General features: G+C 40.9%; 1 protein-coding gene across 3 annotated transcripts in view; it reads right to left on the reverse strand.

Annotated features, from left to right (window-relative positions):
• The window catches only part of TJP2 (tight junction protein 2), an 88,821-nt gene that overhangs the window by 7,937 nt on the left and 61,345 nt on the right, over positions 1-19,539 (reverse strand). For 2 of the 3 annotated variants that reach the window (XM_054986441.1, XM_054986440.1), the window contains 13 exons: positions 13,763-13,816; positions 13,251-13,375; positions 11,918-12,020; positions 10,406-10,982; positions 9,727-9,830; positions 9,090-9,243; positions 7,684-7,795; positions 7,467-7,600; positions 6,909-6,975; positions 5,469-5,619; positions 3,936-4,044; positions 2,432-2,642; positions 1,431-1,618 (listed from right to left, as the gene is read on the reverse strand). In XM_054986441.1, coding sequence (XP_054842416.1) covers positions 1,431-1,618; positions 2,432-2,642; positions 3,936-4,044; positions 5,469-5,619; positions 6,909-6,975; positions 7,467-7,600; positions 7,684-7,795; positions 9,090-9,243; positions 9,727-9,830; positions 10,406-10,982; positions 11,918-12,020; positions 13,251-13,375; positions 13,763-13,807 — 2,080 coding nt within the window. In that variant the 5' untranslated portion in view covers positions 13,808-13,816. Of the gene's footprint in view, positions 1-1,430; positions 1,619-2,431; positions 2,643-3,935; positions 4,045-5,468; positions 5,620-6,908; positions 6,976-7,466; positions 7,601-7,683; positions 7,796-9,089; positions 9,244-9,726; positions 9,831-10,405; positions 10,983-11,917; positions 12,021-13,250; positions 13,376-13,762; positions 13,817-17,225; positions 17,491-19,539 lie in introns of those variants that run through there. The other variant, XM_054986442.1, reaches the window with a different exon arrangement.

Here is a 19,539-nt window from a genome sequence, read left to right on the forward strand (position 1 = left end):
GGTCTTATTAGCTGCAATTGTTTTTATACTCTTGATGTGATCTACTCTGAGTCTGCTCTGCAGGGAAAACAGAATATAAATGTAATAAAATAAATAAATTCCTGTTTCTGATTGCAGTCCAACTGTGAAGCATCTCTCAGATCTTGAAAAAAATATATCTGAAGTACTCCCTTAAGGAAAGTCTTACGCTTAAGAAAAACGAACTGCAGTGTGGACTATGCTAATCTGTTTTATCTTATGCTTTCTTTTTTATAGCCTGCTCTTTTTCTTTCATTATGGCAGTGTACATAGGTTTTCTGCAAAGTTACTGAACAGCATGCCTATTCATCAGTTGAAATGCAATATTTCTAAAATCATACCCTGGCTAAAGTTTATATAAAAAGATGTAAAAGTTAAAACAAGACTGCCAGCTCATGTTGCTTACTTGTGACTGCAGGCAAATTCACAATTTTTAAATTTTTATTAATTTATTTATACCCCTCATCTCCCATCAATGGGGACCCAAAGAGTCTTACATCATTCTCTTCTCCTCCACTTTATCTTCACAGCAACCCTGTGAGGTAGGTTTAGTTGAGTCACCCAGCAAGCTTCCATGGCAGAGTGGGGATTCAAACGTGAGTCTCCCAGATCCTAGTCCATCACTCTAATCACTACATCACACTGGCTCTCTATTCACATAAACTGAGCATTATCATAATTTAGTTTTAACAAGTTAAAAGGTTGTTTCCCCGAAAATACATTTGAATTAACTGGTCTTTATGGACCGTATCTCCTGGATCCAGTAAGTTGTCATTAGGTCAATTTGAGGCAGGGGAGGACTTCTTTTCATATTTTTCCTGAGGAGTCCCCAACTAGGAACTCTTCCCTTGTCTCTAGGAGATCTGGTTTCATTACTGGCTTGGTGACTGTCTTCTCTACTATTAAAATATAGAGATGAGTTAATCAGCCCCACTGAGGGCAGCTTCACACACAAACCAAGCCTATATTACTACTTACCATTTACTACAATTGCAATGTCTCAAGCACATAAATAACTTTTTTGGCTCTTCTTATCAACTGTGGAAATATATACAAAGAATAAGATTCTGATGTGTGTTTCCACAGTGAGCAAATGAATGCTACTCAGTATTCCACAGACCATTTAGCAGACCATGACATAACTGGGGTTGCTGTATGTATATCATATGTATTTGCAGTGACACTGGTTAACAATTCTTTTTAGACTTCTGAACAGATTCAGATGCACAACTGACATATTTTTAGACAGGTCAAAATATGGTCTTAACTGAAGACAGTTATGGTCTTGCTTTTAGCCTTGAGCTAAAGCTGACTGGCTAGTCTTAAACATATTGCCAGAAAAAACAGCAGTTGCCATCTTTTACGAATGAAGAAAATCAGTTAACAATTCTTAAATGCTGCCACCCACTTACCTTCCCGGAGCATAACTCGTTCATAAGCTGGAAATTTAGTGCTAACTGATGCAATTGCTGTCAAATCTTCCCGGCTCTTCTTCAGATTCTTTTTCATTCCAGACCGTTGACCACGCATTCGCCAGAAGTCTGCCCTATCACTGGAGCCATCTCTCTGTGCATTTTGAACACTGGCCATCTGTTCAGCCCTGAGAGAGGCAGCATTTTATCCATTTGCAAAAATCAAAACAGTGTATAAATTTAGAGGTCAAAAAAGAAATGTAACATGTCAGAAATACTAATCTACAATCCTTGATGAGAGTCAACCTTTCTATTTTTGTTCCCCATCCTAATATATCCTGGGAGAAGTATTTTTGGGGATTCAGAAAAGAAAACAAGTATGAATAATCACAATACAGATGAGCTTCAGATGTAGAAGATTGTTCATTTAAACAATAAAAAGAGAGTAAATCTCACGTTTATTTAATTCTTTTCTAGGCTAGGCAATTGCAGATATGTTTGGGCCAAGTCAAAAATCTTAAGGGTGGTTGAAACTGAAGACTGAAAAGTGTTATCCCTGTTAAAAAGGACTTTATAAGTGACTAGTAAAATACCCATTTGTGTGTAGAACAGAAAGAATCTTAAACAATTGTAGTGTGGTGAACAGCGACCTATTACACCCTTATCATGAATACCTACTGGGGGAGGCCAAGCCATCCACTATCACAGGTAAGACAGGCTCTTTTTTTGTTCTAAAAGAATACAAAAGACAGGCTTTCCCTTTTTCCTACAGGAATAAACAACACCACTCATTCATATGGCACCAAAGAGATACAGCTCAGTGTTGCCACAGATTGGTGAGAACTCTATTTCTTGGCCCTACTGAAGAAGAAGAATGCCTTCTTCCTGCCTGCCCACATCCTGGGTTCTTTTCTTGATCATATGAAGAGCTGGATGGAATGCTGGAAACTGGATAGGGAGAGCAATTGAAGACATTTTAAATGTACAGGAGATTAACATACCTGCTTTTATTTGGAATCAGGCCTTTTTCCAATTCACTTTCAATTCTCACAGCCAGCCAGTGACCCAGTTTTCCATCATATAGAGTATCAACTACTCTGAAGACTTCCCCTCTGGTGAATGCTAAACTCTGTGGAGTTTCCTTCTCACATTCAAAATGAGTCCTTATGAAGAAAGAATCCCCTCTGCCACAGGCCATTATGTCTCTATAAACTGAAAGGACGGAAAAGAGACCACACCTATTTAAATCTGTCTACATGAGTAGATCTACCAACAAGGTTTAAGACAGTCAGAGGGGCTCACAATTATCTCACTCACTCCTAGGGCTGCTGAAAAGAAAGGGGTGGGGAACTGGTGGTACAAAATGCCATGGGTAACTAGAAAACTGCATAGATGATACAAAACTGGACCTAATGGAACTTGCCCACAGGCATTCATTTCTAGAGTAAGGAATAAAAACAACTTTTTTTAGGGGTGTGTGCTTCGGGTTTCTAATTCGAGTAAAATACCCGAATTGGACCCAATCTATAAAGATTCGGGATTCCTGAATTAGAGCCAGCATGCTGGCCCCGATTTGGAAATCCCGAATCAAAGTTTTCCAAAGCATTCGGGTTCCTTCGGGAAGCTTCAGGTCACGAGTTTAAAGAGCCCTTTCCCTGCCTCTTGCAAGCAGCAGGTCCCTTTAAACTTTAGCTGTCAGCCGGGGGATCCCCCCCGCCACGGTGTCGGAGGAAATGGAGAAGGCCCTTCCTGCCCCTCAAAATGGCCGCTGTTGCCATTTGAGGCAGGAAGGGCCGGAGAAGGCAGCTCTGGCGAGCCGCTGCAGGCCCAGAGAAGGCGGCGTGGTGGCGGCTCCGGCCCTCCCCACCGTCCTGTGGGGCCACGCAGCAGTGGAGGAGGCGGCTCTGGCCTTCCCAGCTAGCTGCTGAGGCGGCAGTGCGGCTGTGGCTTGGACAGCTCCGGCCTTCCCTCCCACCCAGCTGGCCGTGAAGGCCAAGGAGGCAGTGGCGCAGCAGCGGCTCTGGCCTTCCCCGCCCGGTCAGGTAAGTGAGGTGGGGGTGAGGGGGTGGGAGTGGGTGGAAGTGTTGGGAGAAAGCCTCACCCCCAAATCACTTTGGTGTGCTCCGAAGCTTTACAAAGCATACCGAAATGATTCAAATACCCGAATCTGAAACAGCTTGCCGCTTCGGGTTTTGGGTATTCCTGAATTTTTTTTCCTGCTTTGCGTAAACCCGAAGCAGGAAACTCGAATATTTTTGGGGTGCACACCCCTTCCTAAATCCTAATCTTTCATAAAAGCCACATACTGAGAACAGCAGGGAAGAGAAGGAGGAATCACTAAAGCTGGCAGTATGCAGATAAGCGAGCCAACAACCCATTTCATCCTTTTCCTTATAGTTAACTATAGTCGAAAGCCAACCTGAGTTCTGCTTAAATTCAGAGGACACATGCAATCAATTTTACTTTTGTCTCATGTGCACAATTTGCTGTATGCCAAGTGCCTACCATCATATTTGCTTTGAGCCAGAATGGTCACTGTGTCGCCTTTGGGAATTTCCAACAGGTACAAAACAGCATCCTCTCGAACAATGCCTCTGAAATCTTGACTGTTTACCTGATGCAAAAAAAATCAACACAACTTTTAGAGAGAATTCCTCTAATAAAGATGTCAAAAAGAAAAAGTAAAGGGAGCCTTTATACAGAATACCGATTTTAAGATAGCACTTTACAAATTATTGAAGGCTGAGAAACATCAAGTTTGGCTGCAACACTTTTCCTAAAAGCAAGGTCTCGCATTCAAGTGCCAGTGATCTAATTTCCTTGTTTGTTTCAGTTCTGAGCAATGCTAACCTCCTTAACTCTGGAGAGCAGAAAACAGGAATGGGGTTAAAACTCACTAGAATTTATGAAAAATCCAACATGAGGCCAGCTAACCTAGAGGATATCACAATGGAAAAAAATGCTTAGGAACAGATTTTAAAAATATTTAAGAATAAAAAAGCTCTAGTAAATGGCTTTTAAAGCTAATTATATGTAACACAGAATTAGACTAGAAATTAATCAGCTCTCCAGAAACCTTCCTAATTTCTAGGAAGGATATCCTAATTTGGGAGGACTCTCCTATACTTTAAGGCTTCATAAACATTGGTGGTAATCACAACGAACAGCTGGCAAGACTCATTTTTTCCCTGGTTTCTCAATTCCACTGGACTGTTAAATTATCCCAGCTGATAATTAATATTTGATCTGCATGACAAATCTCAAGGCTCTAAAAACAGGTTGTATGCAAGGCTCCCATGAATGGAACATGTTTGCAGACCGACCGACCCCCCCCCCCCCCCGCTCCACACACACAAAAGTTCCACTCTCACAACAGTAAGAAAGATCTTGGCTGCTTCCCCCTTCGTACTGCAGCCCTACATGGTACATAGTAGAGGGTTCTGGAAAGTGCCCTCCCCCCTCCCTGCAACAGCAGAGGCTGATGGGGAAAGTAGATTAAAAAAAAAAACACTACAGGTTCCATGAACTCTTCCTGTTCGTAGAAGCCATTTATTTGTTAAAATGCCCGTTCCCCGCTACCATGCACACACATTTTTCCTTGCAGCAAAGTATACCATAAGACACATTGGTAAAAGACAGAAATGCATGGGATCATACAAATAGAACAAATGCAAGAATGAAATAATACCAACCAGATACAAGCACCAACAGCCAACAACATTCCATCTACTATATTCAGTCTCAGCCATAAAAAGCCTTCTTAAGTACACAGCATTATAAAGCTTTTCCGAAGGAAGACGGGGGTGATAATCACTGAAAAAGCTCACAACCAAAGTGATAGGGATCTTAATGTCCTAATGGGAAGGCATGGCAAGTAAGTGCTGCTGAGAGAAGCCTTGGCTCCTCTCCAATCACATTTCCTAATGCAGATTCTTAAAAGAACTATCCTAGACATATATATTAAAATAAAGCAATTTCTCTTTCAAATCGTATTAAAAATACTTCTGCAGTCACAGAAATGGACTTCTGTTCATTTACCTTAAGAATCTGATCTCCTTCCTGTAGGCCTTCCTGTTCTGCTGAGGTACCTTCCTGAATCCCAGCAACAAATATTCCAACATCATTTCCACCAGCCAATCGGATACCCACACTGTCTCCTTTCTTGAATTTCACCATCTTTGTACCAGGGCTAAAGAGGGGTATTAGGGTAGATTCAGATGTTGTAAGACTAGAAACCATTTCTACTTTCTATTAATGGACAGAAGTGACTTGCATGCAGAAATGCTTTCAACATAATCTGAGTCTAGTGGCACCTTAGAATAGCTCTCTACTTCAGCTCTGACTCTCAAAAGCTTACACTATGAAAATCTTATTGGTTTCTAAGGAGCCGCTGGACTAAAGTCCTGACGTTCAACTGCAGACCAACAAGGCTACTCATCTAAAAGTTTTCAACATAATGATTCCATGTGTGGAAGTGGCACAGTCACCACCTGAGGGCAGTATCATCTCAATCAGCACTAAGATTACTAACCATGGGGAAACCAATTAATAAAGCACCTGTTAAAATTACAAGACTTTCCATTTCATTTATTCATGTTGGGTAGTTGCTGTATCCCAAAGGCCAGTTCACGTTATCAAATCCTACCATGTACGCAGGTACAGAAAAGACTACAGTGAAATGGGCCATTTCTGCAGCTACATTTTATCCAGCAGACAGCCTCTATCATGGAAATGGATGCCAGCTTCCTGTGAACAGGCCTTTTCATGCTAGCTCTCTCCACATAAACATGATCCTGTGGTGGAATTCGACACTGTGAATTAGCCAACTGGATCAGCACTTCCGTGCCTTCACAACTCTAATTAGTAATACACTTTTGAAGAAAGTTAACTATCTCTTGGTGACGATGTGAGCCTGCCTTATATTTTATGAATGCTTAGGAGATCTGGAAAACTCTACAGCTTATTTGCACTTCCCCCTTCCACAGCTACATTTAGTGTTACTTCTGCACCAACATTTCCATCAACCAAGGTATGTATCAAACTGAAATGTGTAACTTTGGTTAGTAAGTCAGTTTGTGAATTGTAGTTTAGGCTAACTCTGGATTAGCATTAATGTTGGTTCAGATGTAGAGTTAATCAGAGTGATCTTCAGATTGGAAGTAAAGGGAGATTCACTTAAAAGCACACAGGACACAGACACTGTAATTTCCTAACAATGGTTGGGCAATAAGCACGGTACTCTAAGCCTACAAATACTCACCACAGATTTGGGTCTTTAAAGTGTTACTGGACCCAAATCTTGCTCTTCTACTACAGACCAACACGGCAACCCACCTGAAACTATCACCACAGACTGGAATCAAATTCCACTTAAGAAACAAACAATATATCCTACCTCATTTAATATAAACATTCTGCTGCTTACTACTGTTTCAAGCTGTGAAAGAGTAATAAGTGAAGGCAGTTAAAAATTCATACCCAAATATTGCTATATCTTCAGGACTGGGCTGAAGAAATGTTCTTGGGGCTGGTTTTGGTTGAGCAACTGTATAAATTAAAAACAAATCAAAGAATTGGACTCCACTTTATTTTTTAAATAAAGCAAAGAAGACACAAGAGAATTAAGAAAAAGAAAACAAGTATTAAAATGAAAACATTTTTGTCTGCAGAACGATGTACATCGGCACTATTAGACTCCCATCCTACAGCAGTTGCTGTAGCAAAGACATACAGCTTTGTCTCTAATCTATGGAACTAGCTTGGGGGAAGAAGTTTAACACTAAACTAGAGAATTAAAATGGCAATGTGAAGAAATGATGGTGAAATTTACTTCCTGAAACTTATCCCCATTAACCACTGATCAACTAAAAGGTTCGTAATTACATACAGGGTTTTTTTTTGGGTGGCGGTATTCATTGGTACCAAGTACCAGCACTTATTTTAAAAAACAAAAAGCACTGATTACATATAAGTTCAAGAAGGGCTGTTTCACCTACTGCAATCAACATATCTTAAAATGAGAAATCTGGCACGGACCTGGTGGCTCCTCATGGAACTTTGGTTCATGATTTGTGTCTGAGGTTAAAGTTGCAGTGAGATCGCTAGTTGACTTAAACGGTGTAGGCATTGCTCCCATTTTGGAGAGTCTATTGGTTGGGTCTTCTTTTGCACTTAAAACAGAAATTAAAGAAGTTAATAGGAAGCTGAAGATGGAATAACAAAAGAACTATTTGAAAAAGGCTATACATCCTACCTTGGTTTTTCCTTTAGCTTTTCATTGGAAGAATGAGAGTCTACATCTGAGTGATGCAGTCTTCTATCATCCTGAGGGGAGCAAGACCGGTTTGACTCTATTTCTGAAATATCTGTTGAAAGAATGCCATATAAAATCTGGGTAAGCCATCTGCCTATAATTTTAACATTCATTTCCTTATCAGAACAAAGAACCTCCCAAGTTGAAACTAGGAAGAATTCCCACAAGAAAAACTAATTAGATCGTTTTAGCCCCTATGCTGCGTAGCCGCAAAAGTATATACAAACTTTCATATGAGAGTTGTTTACTCAATGGCAAGGATTCCCCAGACTTTACACAGAGAAGATCAAGCCTTTCCCAGAGGGAAAAAACCATCATGCGACAGAAAGCAATACTCTGGCTCACAGTCACCAACCTTTTCTTTACTGAGAGCTACTTCTGAGTTCTGAAATATTTCCCATCACCCCAGCATGTTGCCAAGTTTTGATCTATCTATGAAACAGAACACTGACAAGGAAGAGCTAGCTCTCAGCTAAGCAGCACAGAGAAAAATCCTATGAAATAAAAGTTTATATTTTTTAAGAGTCAGATCTTTTTGCAGTGTATTCCTAGGCCTTGCAGGAAATGCATGAGCTAAACTAGAGAATTACTGGCAACCACTAGTTCAAAAGTTACCTCTTGGAGACCCCTGCTCTTGACTAATTCAGACACCAGCAGAAGCAAGGAAGCCCTGGAGCAGGGAGAAAGTGGCATGGGAAATAATCATGTTGCTATTCCTTGGCCATATAATCAGCTTCCTTAAATCATCACCAGAGCAGTGTGACATCAATCCCACTGAAACTGCTCGCATGCCACTACCAGTAACATACATTACCCTAGCTTGGTACAGGAGGTATTTGTGTCTGTGAGCTCCTTGTACACTTCAAGGCCAAAGCTGGATTAAAGGATACCAGCTCTCTACACTGCATTTATTATACTATGTAGCACTCAATATGGGCGGGAAGGTGGCACAGTAAAGCCCCTTACCGGGGTCTCCGAAAGTCGATTGTGATGATGGCACTTAGAGGGAGAGGGGGAGGGAGGGAGAGAGAGAGAGAGAGGGAGAGGCACCCTACACATGGAAAACAGAATGAAGAAGATTAAAAAATGTAAGCTAATGAATGAGGAGGAGGAGAACAGACCTGGTACAATGAACACATTCTGCTGCTCAGCCTTAGCTCACGTACTTGCCCTGCCTACAAAACTCTGGCTGTCAGTCAGATCAGATAAACATTAGAAGACTAACAATGCATTAATTTTGCACCTAAATTTTCAGTTTTGAGAACTTTTGTTACATGCTTTAGGTTGCTCATTGCTATTTGGCAAACTTAATTAGAAAATTTTAATTTCTGCTTTCAACCTCTCACCTTCCATTTCTGATTCACTGTCATGCATTGAAGGAATGTTGATCAGGGTTTGTTTTCTGTCTCGCATGACAACCAACTGGAGTTTTCCTCTTGATTTCTCAATCAGTTTTCTTGCATCAGATAAGGACATATTTTCTGTCACTGTACCGTTGATCTAGATTGGTAAAAGCAACAGCCCCAACAAACTTAAACATTCAGTCTCCATTCAATATTTGCAAACAGACAGGAAAACTTGCAAACTGATCTTATATAATACAATTTACCTCACTTATCTTTCTCTATGAAAGGCAAGCCGTATTGGCGACAATGCACTTTTTATCCTGGAGTGCCTGTGCAGGAGCATCAGGATAAAATGCGTGTCATGGCCAATGCAGCCTCCAGAGGGTGCCACTGTGGTGGGACGGCCAGGCGAGCTGGCCCGCCCCTCCAGAGAGAGCCGCAGCGGTGGGACGGCCAGGAGAGCCCACCCACCCCTCCAGAGGGAGCTGTTGCTGCAGGATAGCCAGGTGAGCCTGTCTGCGCCTCTGAAGGGAGCTGCGGCAGTGGGAAGCCCAGCATTCCTGGGTTTTCTAGGGCCCTTTTTTTCAGAACAGGCTCTGTTGCTAGTAAAGAATAAAAGGCCCACACAACTACATACTTTTAGAATGATGTCCCCTTCGTGCAAATTGCCATCTTTCGTTGCTAGTCCAGTACTGGTCATTTCTTTGATGAAAATCTGACTCCCAAGTCGAAGACCATATTCTATTAAGTAGAACAAGGAGAAAGAGAGATCTCAATAGTTTCTGACACATTAAATATACATATCAGAGATTTCCAACATTTTATTGAAGGGACTCATTAATGACATTTTCCCTTGTTTGTACCCTGTTGTCCTTCCAATGCACTGGCACTCCAGTACAGGAGTAAACAACATGTAACCCATCAAGGCAAACAGTAGCCGTGTATGGTGGCTGAAGTAGATACTCACACTTCCAGTGCTGGTGCCTGCCTGGGACTGTAAAACTAGGGCAAAGTCTATTTGTGAGCATCTTACGCTGCATTGTTTCCATGTAGGCTAGTAACAGTCCTGTAACCCATATGGATGCCCTGAACTATTTAAAGAAAGCCACCAAGAATCAAGCATCCAGAATTTCAAGTTTCTAGCCTTTATAACTGTAAAAATAAGCTTCAAATTGTACTAGCAGTATGAATGTGACTTTGGAGTCCTGTGTAACATATTTTAAATTTTATAGAAATTAAGTCATTCCCCCACCTCCACCCCCAACTCAACAGAAGTGGAATAAATTCTGCAACTTAGATCAGTTGGTTACACTTACCTTCATTTGATCTATTTTTGCTAAGGAGAACATTAACTGGTCCACTTGGATCCTGCTGCCCATCATAATCATACTGATGCTGCAACTCAAGTGAAGGGCTGCGGGAATTAAGTCGGTCTCTACTACCACTCTTTGCTTCCTTCTTGTACTGAGGATCAGGACGAGATCTCCAACCATAATCTCTTGGTGGACTCCTACTGTCACCATAACCTTGTTCATACATGTCATCTCTGTCAACGCTTCTGCCCCTGCTTCGAGGTCTTCGATATTCACGGTCCAAGCTTCTCTCTCTGTCCATGCTCCTGCCCCGACTTCGGTCCCGGCTATAGCTGCGCTCCCGGCTGTGGTTACGTCCTCTATCAGGGTCAATTCTGTAGCCTTTATCGAGGCTGTTCCCCCAGCTCTGGCTGCGGCCTCCATTTCCACTATGCCAGCTCCTTTCTGTATAGCCACTTCGAACACTTCTGCCATCAAATTCTGCATGGTCATCCATGACCTCAAAGCCTCTGCAGTCATAGTCAAGAGAAGGGCTTCTTCTAACAGCTGGGAGCTGAATTTTACGAGGTCTTTTCACTACCTATTTGCAGGATTTAAGAACAATTCTGTATTTTAAAAAATAGTTTATATTCATCACCATATTAGTGAGGCCCAATTTAGATGCAAAGTTGCATAGCATTTATTCAAGTAGGCATGGACATATAGGTGGCACCTGAGACTCGGGCTGTGGCATGCTAACATTGCAGATATAGGGGCACATATTAAAATGTAGTAAGCATCATGTAAACATCGCACCAGCCACATACACTTTTTGCACAGCAGCATCACATTTAAAACAGGTTGGAGAACCTCGCCCCGTTTCATTTCAAGTAATATAATCTGTGTACTAAGGAGTTTATCTGTTCTTCTAGGACTGGACTTTTACTATGTGCTATGTAACTTGATTTTTTCATTGCTTTAACTATAGACATAAAAACCTTTTAAAGGCTGTGCACAATGTACTTCCCCAAAGAAAACATTACTAGTTCGGAGAAAAACATCACACTATTTCATAAGGAACTCTGCTCTTTTGTAAGGAACTTAAAAACTTCTGTGGGTGACTTTTTGCAGGGCTTCTTTCTGTGGCAGCTGGTTGCACCGTATCTCTCTCCTATTCTAAAGTAATATCCAGGTCAGTGCGCTTTGCTTAAGTGAAGAAATCCCTTTATTTGGCAATTCAACAGACACTAGTAGTTCCTGTATTGATCCTTATGGACAAATAACAACAAAATACATAAAATAATCTATAATATGTCATTACTGTCCCAACAAGCCTCATGATTAGATGCAATAAAAGTTTTGAGTTAGCTGTACCTTTGTCCTCTGAATAGCATATGATGAATCCAGATCCTCCATGAATACATTTAGAAATTCCCTTCTCTGGCAAAAGCTTAAGTGCCTCCATAAGTTTAAAAAAGCTGCCACCCCCACCCCCAAGCCTCCAAATTTCTCAAATACAAGTAATAATTCACTTACAATGACAGCCATTTTCCCACTTTTCCGTAACTGTTGAACAGCAAAAGAATGGGGTACATTTTCCATCGGTGTCCCATTAACCATAACCACTCTGTCATTTTCTCTGAAAAAAAGATTAACCAAGACTATATTTAACACTGACATCTAACTTTGGGTACAAGAGTTTGTCTCAATCCAAATCTACCATGAATGCAGAACCTATGCAAAGAAAGATGCTTGCAGGGCTCAAGGGAGATCGGGTCCACTTAAACACACACTGTGCACAAGTGGAACATTATGTGGAATGGAAGATCTGTGCATGTTTCCCATACTCCTGTCCACCATGACTACTTCTTCATTTGGGAAACAACAGAGGAAATTAACACGCTCCCTGTAATGGACTGGGAGTTGGGCACAGTGCACAAGTGCCAGACAGTAAAAGGAAGACTGGATCCAGAGACATTTATATCCCACATTTCCTCTTGGCTCAACATGCAACAAAGCAAGCAGTCAAGCTTTTAAAATGATTTCTTTAAAAAACAATAAAAGGAGTGTCTTATATAAAAACTGGAGATAACCAGAAACTTTCCCCATAAAACTCTGTTAAATACAAAAACAACAGCATAATTATTTGAGCAAAAAACAAGTTCTGTAACAGGGAGAGATGCCACTCCAAAACCATGGATATTCTCCCATTGCTTTGTTACACTTTTGCTCATCACAGCACCTTTCCAGAACCTCATCACATTCAATATGTTAGCTATACGACTAAAATGCTTTTTCATTAGTTTATCTTTCTTACCTAATGTGCAATAATTTGCAGGTTTCACTTAGTGTGACTCAGTTAACAGTCTTGACACATGCAGCATTACCACCAATGACAAAGGACAAAATGGAACAGAAGCTCCAACTGATTAATCCCAAAAAGTCAAGTTGAGAGTTACTCCAATAGGGGATGTCACTGTCAATGGCTTAACCTACATTATGAAACCAATTTAACTATCATGATTGTGGCCTGTTCATGGCACATGTGGTTTGCAGGGACTGGATATATGCCCACATGAGCAGTTAAACCATGTCTGCACTTTTCTCCTTCAGGAACAGGAGCACAAAACATTGCTATTCAGATGCATTCTACTGTTCAGTGGTCTAGCTATTAGACCAGGCGCCAAAATAAAACAACAACTAGATTGTACAAGGTTTTCCAACAGAGATGGCCAGATCAAATAACTGCATTCATTTGGGTTACATCTGTGCTCTCATGAAAGGCAACATTTACAAGCATTTGCCCTTTGCGCACAAAAGATCAGGGCAAAGAAAGGTAAGCATTACTGATGTGATCAAACATACTTACTGAAGTAATCCATCAGCTGGACCACCTGCAAGGACATCTGAAACGACTATGGATGTTTCACCATTTTCAAAATGAGGGTTATCTCTGCCACCGGAAACTGCAATTCCAAATCCACGTTTTGAGTCCTTGAAGTAAGAAAAAACACAACACTTTTTAGCTAACCACTAAAACAATTTAAAATTGGTCAACTACCAAGATAAAAGCCATTCTTCAGTCATTTCAAGGATCAGTCCTTAACTAATTAAGATGTATAAGGTTACTCTTAAAAGTTATTTGTATTGTTGGTGATTTTGAAAAAAAAAAGATGTATAGAGTTACCCTTCCCTGTGGAGTCAACACCTGTAGCTGCAAACAAAGCATTTTTTTTCAAAAAACTTGTGTATATATAAGTATAGCAATCAAACAGCTATTTAAAACTACCAGGTAAGAAACAGGAATGTGAATTAAACAGGCCCACCCCTGAGACAAGAATAGTTGCAACATAAAAGAGGACCCAGATAACTTCTTCTTACCTTTTGTAAGGTCACTGTGTACTGCTCCCATATCAGCTCTTCCATGCCTGGGGCCTATTATATGATAAAAAAAACCATACCAGCCATCAATAAAACATCACAACAAGAGCAAGATCTCATCCAATTAAAACAACACCAAAACCCAGAACTATTTGAAAACCTGCAAACATAGAACTGCTTTAACCATCAGCAAGCAAGGAATTTAAAAAAAAAAGTTAAAAGTACAAAATTTAACAGGCAAACTCAAGGAGGAGTTTGTATGTTTGACTGACACAGCCATAAAAGTAAACACAGCACAAAGTAGGTTCACCAACCTCCTTAAACATTTGTGCCTACAGTACAAACTGCAAGTCTAGGAACCAGACCTCAGCAGCAGCAATATGCAATCTCTGCTTTGCAAGTATGACATACAAGGTTCAATAACTAGTACCTCAAACTAAAGTATCTTAGGCTGCCAAGCTGGGGAAGACCTACTGCAGAGCTCTTTGCGAAAATGCTGCCATATTAGAGATGTGAAGACCCCAACCAAAACTTAAGGGGCACTTATACCCCCGCACCTTTTCTATTGTTTTTTCTTGGCTGATCTTAAATACACTCTTACCTAGTCCAGCACATATCCCAGACGTACATACCAGGATGTCACTGCTTCAGATGATTTTGATGAAAAGGAAAAAGAGCTCCATATCATCACAATATTGACAATGAATCCCCTGATGACCTTCCCAAGAGATTTCATGCACATGTGAAGCAGTATAACACACAAATCTGAACCAGAACCATTCCACATGGAGAAACAATGTTATCCCAGCACAACTGCCCAGATCCTATCCTCTAGGAACGGAAAATAGTCCAAATGGATACTGCGGTCATATGCAATGAAAAACATGGAGAGCCAAGCTACAACTGACGCCTGACACAGGTTGGACACTTGTCAGCTTACCTCGTTTTGATGGGAAATGTATGCGTCCTGGTCTTACAGCTTGGCTCTCCATTTAATTAAAGTTTACAGAACCCCACCCCCCCACACACACAGCAAAGGGGAAGGGGGGCGCCCGGTAAGAGCCCGACACCTGCACTCCCCTCCCGACCACATGTTCTCCCTCCCATAGACTGCTGCTCTGTAAACTTAGGTAAGCTACAAGACGAGGATGCCTACATTTCCCATCAAAACTTGAGGGAAGCTGATAAGTGTCCAACCTGTGTCAGGCGTCACTTGTAGCTTGGCTCAGAGAGGTCCAAAAGAAGCCACATGATCACTCTCCGCCCTCTCCTGCCTCCCAGCGTTAGTCATTCACCAAGGCAACAGCCAAGGCACTGCAGTCCCAAAATCAGGCCTGACACCAAACTCAAGTAGTTCCAGATACATTAATTCCATTCAACATTACGAGGAACTGTTTGGCTACAATCCACTTCAGCAGTTCAGCAAACAAATACCTAGAGATGTTAATATTTTTTAAAAACATCTCCAGATTGAGCCAAAAGAATGAGTGGCAACTGTAACATTAGTACCAAAGTGTTTGTATCCTGTGCTGAGAACAATAATCTGTTGGCTGGCAAAATCATTCTTCTAACTATTATCAAACTACTCTTATCCCTTCTAATTCTGTTCATAGAATAAAAGTTTTTTATCTGGCATTTTATTAACCAGATTGTGCAATTAACTGGCATCACCCAAAGGGCAACTGCCTTCTCCGCAACCATCACAGCCCTGCATCTTCAGCGGCGTGTACTCGCCGCTCCCTCCTCTCCAGCTGGCCAGCTTCATGCCATAAACATTGCTGGACGTTCTGACAACTGGCATCATCAGCGGGTGTCTCCTTCCCCTTCAGCCTCTCTCAAGATGTTTCCCAAGATGCTTTTCTTGGGAAGTTGGGAGCCCTGGGCAGCTGGCCTCCTCGCCTGCCTGCTGTATAGCATGGCTTAGAAGCAAAAGGAGGGTTCCACCTGGCATGGCGGCTGTCACCACAGCATTCCCAATACGGCGAGGGTTGGTCATTGTGGATTCTTCTGGGTAGGAGGCACAAAGATAAGCTTGAGTTTCAATATTTATTTCACTGTACTTATTTTATTGACCAAGAATCAAAGTGCCAAGAATAATGACCCTAAGTAGTTCAGTGTTAGCAGAAATATGGTCATTTTCTGCTAACACTGAACTACTTGCTAAGCTTAAAAAGTCAACGTTTAAACTACTTTAACGGTGTTCAGAACTATAATTTTTTCCCCAATTGAAGAAAGTTTGTATTAGGGCACAACATCGTTATGCTCACACAGAAAGCAGAAAGAGTTTCCTGTAATGAAATAAATCAAACTGTTAAGTAAGCTTTCTGTTTGTATGAATTTTACATAGCACAGTCATCAAACTAAGAGGGACTAGCTCTTGAGGTTACAGGCTAGCAAATGCAGCACAGACAAAATTCTGAAGTTTCACCTTGGAAGTTCACTGGGCGCAAAAGCCATCTGTGCTGTCCTAAATCTCTAACTCATAATCTCTTTAACATTATAAAATTTACAGCTGTTTCTGTTGCAGAGATACTAACCAATGCTGACAGATTAACAGAAAGGACCGGGATGAGTGTGGGGGGAAGGGCAAGACCACAGATGTTAAGTCAGTGTCTGAAGACTTCTGACTGTAACTGTGGAGAAGACATCCTCCATCGCAGTACACCATTCCAATTATATTAGAAGCAAGTAAAACAAATGCTTTTATACATTGTTACTTCGAATACTTTAAGAAATAGATTAGTCAAATACCACTGACTGCCAAGAAGTAGTTAATGCATCATTATATGAAAAATATATCCATATGTAATAGGAACAATTATTACAATGCTACAAAAAATAAACAAGTGGTGAAAAAATTATTAATAACTTGTTTTACAATTTTACCATCCCTATATTAAATGACTACTGCTTTTACGTAATTGTCTTCTATCTTTCTAACCGTCTTTCAGCATTATGTCATGCCTTAGATAGTTTTCTTTCTTTCTTTCTTTCTTTCTTTCTTTCTTTCTTTCTTTCTTTCTTTCTTTGCAATGTTTTCAGTACTGCAATCTTGGTCCTACTGCATTATCTACTGGATTTTTTACAGTGTCTGATTTTTAAAAATATTTTGCAATCTGCTTTGAGTTTCAGTGAGAAAAGCAGGATATAAATGGAGCAAATAAATAAAAATAATATCTTGTTAAGCAATGTTTCCAAACAGAATTTTGCACAGATCTTTCTGCTAATTAATTCTAATTAGAACAGCAATTTCAGAATTCAAGTGCTATGGACACTTTGAACACACTTAACACTTTCCCCCCGAACAGCTTGACGTCAAGTTGTTCTAGACTAAAATAAATGATTGTATATTCATATTAACTATACAAGCATCAGAACCGCTAGTTTTAAATACAGCATCTGGGCATGGAGGAAGGCGGGGGAAGTCTAATGGAATTGTATATATATTTTAAAAATAACTCACGTGCCATTTTAAAATCCTCAACTTTTTCACTGCATGCAACCACATGCGCTGAAAAGCCTGAGCTGTCTTCATTGTGGCAGGCTGTAATCTGTTAAGGGATTCTGAATGTCCCCGTCTTTTCATCAGTTTCCACCACTCCAACATTGTTATGTAATTCTAATACAATACTGGCCTACATAACAGCAAATCCTACTATCACTTCACAAAGTAGTATTTTTTTTAAATCCACAAATGAGAAGACACCTAGTTCTTAAATAAGCACCACTTTCTCAAACAGAAAATAATCAAATGCAGGAATTTAAAATGCCTATTTAAAGAACTTTTAATATTTATCACCATGCAAATACAAACCTACAGGCTCCCTCCACACCCCCTCTACCCACAGAAGGCGAGAACGATGATGGAAAATATGTACTTATGGTAGAAACAATTCCAAGAAATGCAAGTGTTTGGGTCACAAGCGGTTCATGTTGGTACACTAACAGTGCAATCCTATGCAGAGTTACTCCAGCCTAAGTCAATTGAGGTCAATGGGCTTAGACTGGAGTAAGTCTCCATAGGACCGCTCTGTAAATGAATCATTGTCCTTTGGTTGGCATCTACCAGAATACCGCCCCCCAAGATCTTCTGGGGGAGAGAGGAGGAGAGGAAGAGCCCTTGCATTTGTGAACCACTGCATCCCACAGTACTTCTAACCAACCCAACTGAGTCCCCATTCCCTTTCTGCTTAGCTCACCCTCTCCTGACTTCCCCTTACTGATGCTGCTGACTGCAATCACTTCTTTTACCTAGCAATTTTATTTATTTTGCTTCATTTATGCCCCACTTTTCTCCCCAATGGGGACACAGGATGGCTTATATAATGCAACTCTCCTCTATTTTATCCTCACAACAAACCTGTGAGGTAGGCTAGGCTGAGAGTGTGTTACTGGCCAAAGGTTACCTAGGGAGCTTCAACAGCCGAGTTCTCCCCAGATCCTAGTTCTCTAGGAGGAGGAGAGTGCCCTCAAGTCAGAGTTGACTTATGCCAACCCCTGTTGGGGTTTTCACGGCAACAGACTAAGAGAGGTGGTTTACCATTGCCTGCCTCTGCAACCCTGATCCTTGTTGGAAGTGTCCTATCCAATTACTAAGGTCAACCCTGTTTAGCTTCTGAGATCTGATGAGATCAGACTCACCTGGGCTATCCACATCAGGGTCTGACACACTAGCCACTACGCAAAACTGGTACAACACCAAATTAGTCAAGCATTTCCCTCTGGCTGTGCCCTGTCCACTCATGACAGAAGACAAACCTTGCTCTCAAAGTATGCCATGCCCTGACTTTCAAGGCAATGGTCAATAAAAATGATGCCTTTTACAGCACTCTTACAAGGCTTGCATGAGGAACTCCTAAGGGAAGCAGAGGCAGAAAAATTACTACAGAATAGTCAGAGAGCCAACTCAATCATCTGATCTGGTTCTCTTGTATATTTGCTTGTGGCTTATTTGTGTAAGCTGGAGGAGAGGGGCACGTGGAAGACGGCACATAAACCTCTACGAAAGATGCAATTTCTACCTTCTGAATGTCCCTCTGACATAGAAACTGGTCTATGTTCTTTTTTGACCACCTTCCCCACTGCTAACATAAGAAAATAATCACTGCATAAGCAGTTCAATGCTCAAGGGAGCTGGCTAAGAAAACGGACGAGTTGGCTCAGAGTAACATAATAAGCAAGTGACAGGGAGCTACCAGCACAGAAGGCACTTCTCTCATACAAGACAGGGCACTGGAGAGAAGTAATCTAGCTTGCTTATTCTTTTATAAATGCAGGCAAAATGTTGCTCTCTCTTAGAACCACTATCATTCTATATAACGCTGAAGTCAAACTATATTGTGAAATTTAATAATGTTCATGCAAGGCTTTATCATTTATTCTGTTTGCAAACCGTGCATTTTAAGTGCACAGGTTACATTCTCACCAACCTTTCATGCTCAAGGCTAGTCTGACAGACAAAACCACCACAAAGATAGAAAGCAGGATTGGATTACAAACTGTTCTTGGAGCAATAATAAAAAGACACATTTACACAAAGGTATGAAAACTGAGTGTAAAATAGGCTAGAAACAGTACTGCCAGAAGAGACTTTATTGGGGCAGGGAAGAAAGAAGACTTTCCAGAGGTTAACACAAAGCTGGGCTGGATAAAATATACATGCAATCTCTTGGTTATTCAAAACGTGGCAATTTACCACTAAATAGGTGAGCTGTTTCCATTAACTACATTTTTGCGTAGCACCTGACAATTTTATGTTCTTTAGAAATAAAAATACA

The sequence above is a fragment of the Eublepharis macularius genome, chromosome 8, assembly GCF_028583425.1.
Source record: "Eublepharis macularius isolate TG4126 chromosome 8, MPM_Emac_v1.0, whole genome shotgun sequence".
Lineage (NCBI taxonomy): Eukaryota > Metazoa > Chordata > Lepidosauria > Squamata > Eublepharidae > Eublepharis > Eublepharis macularius.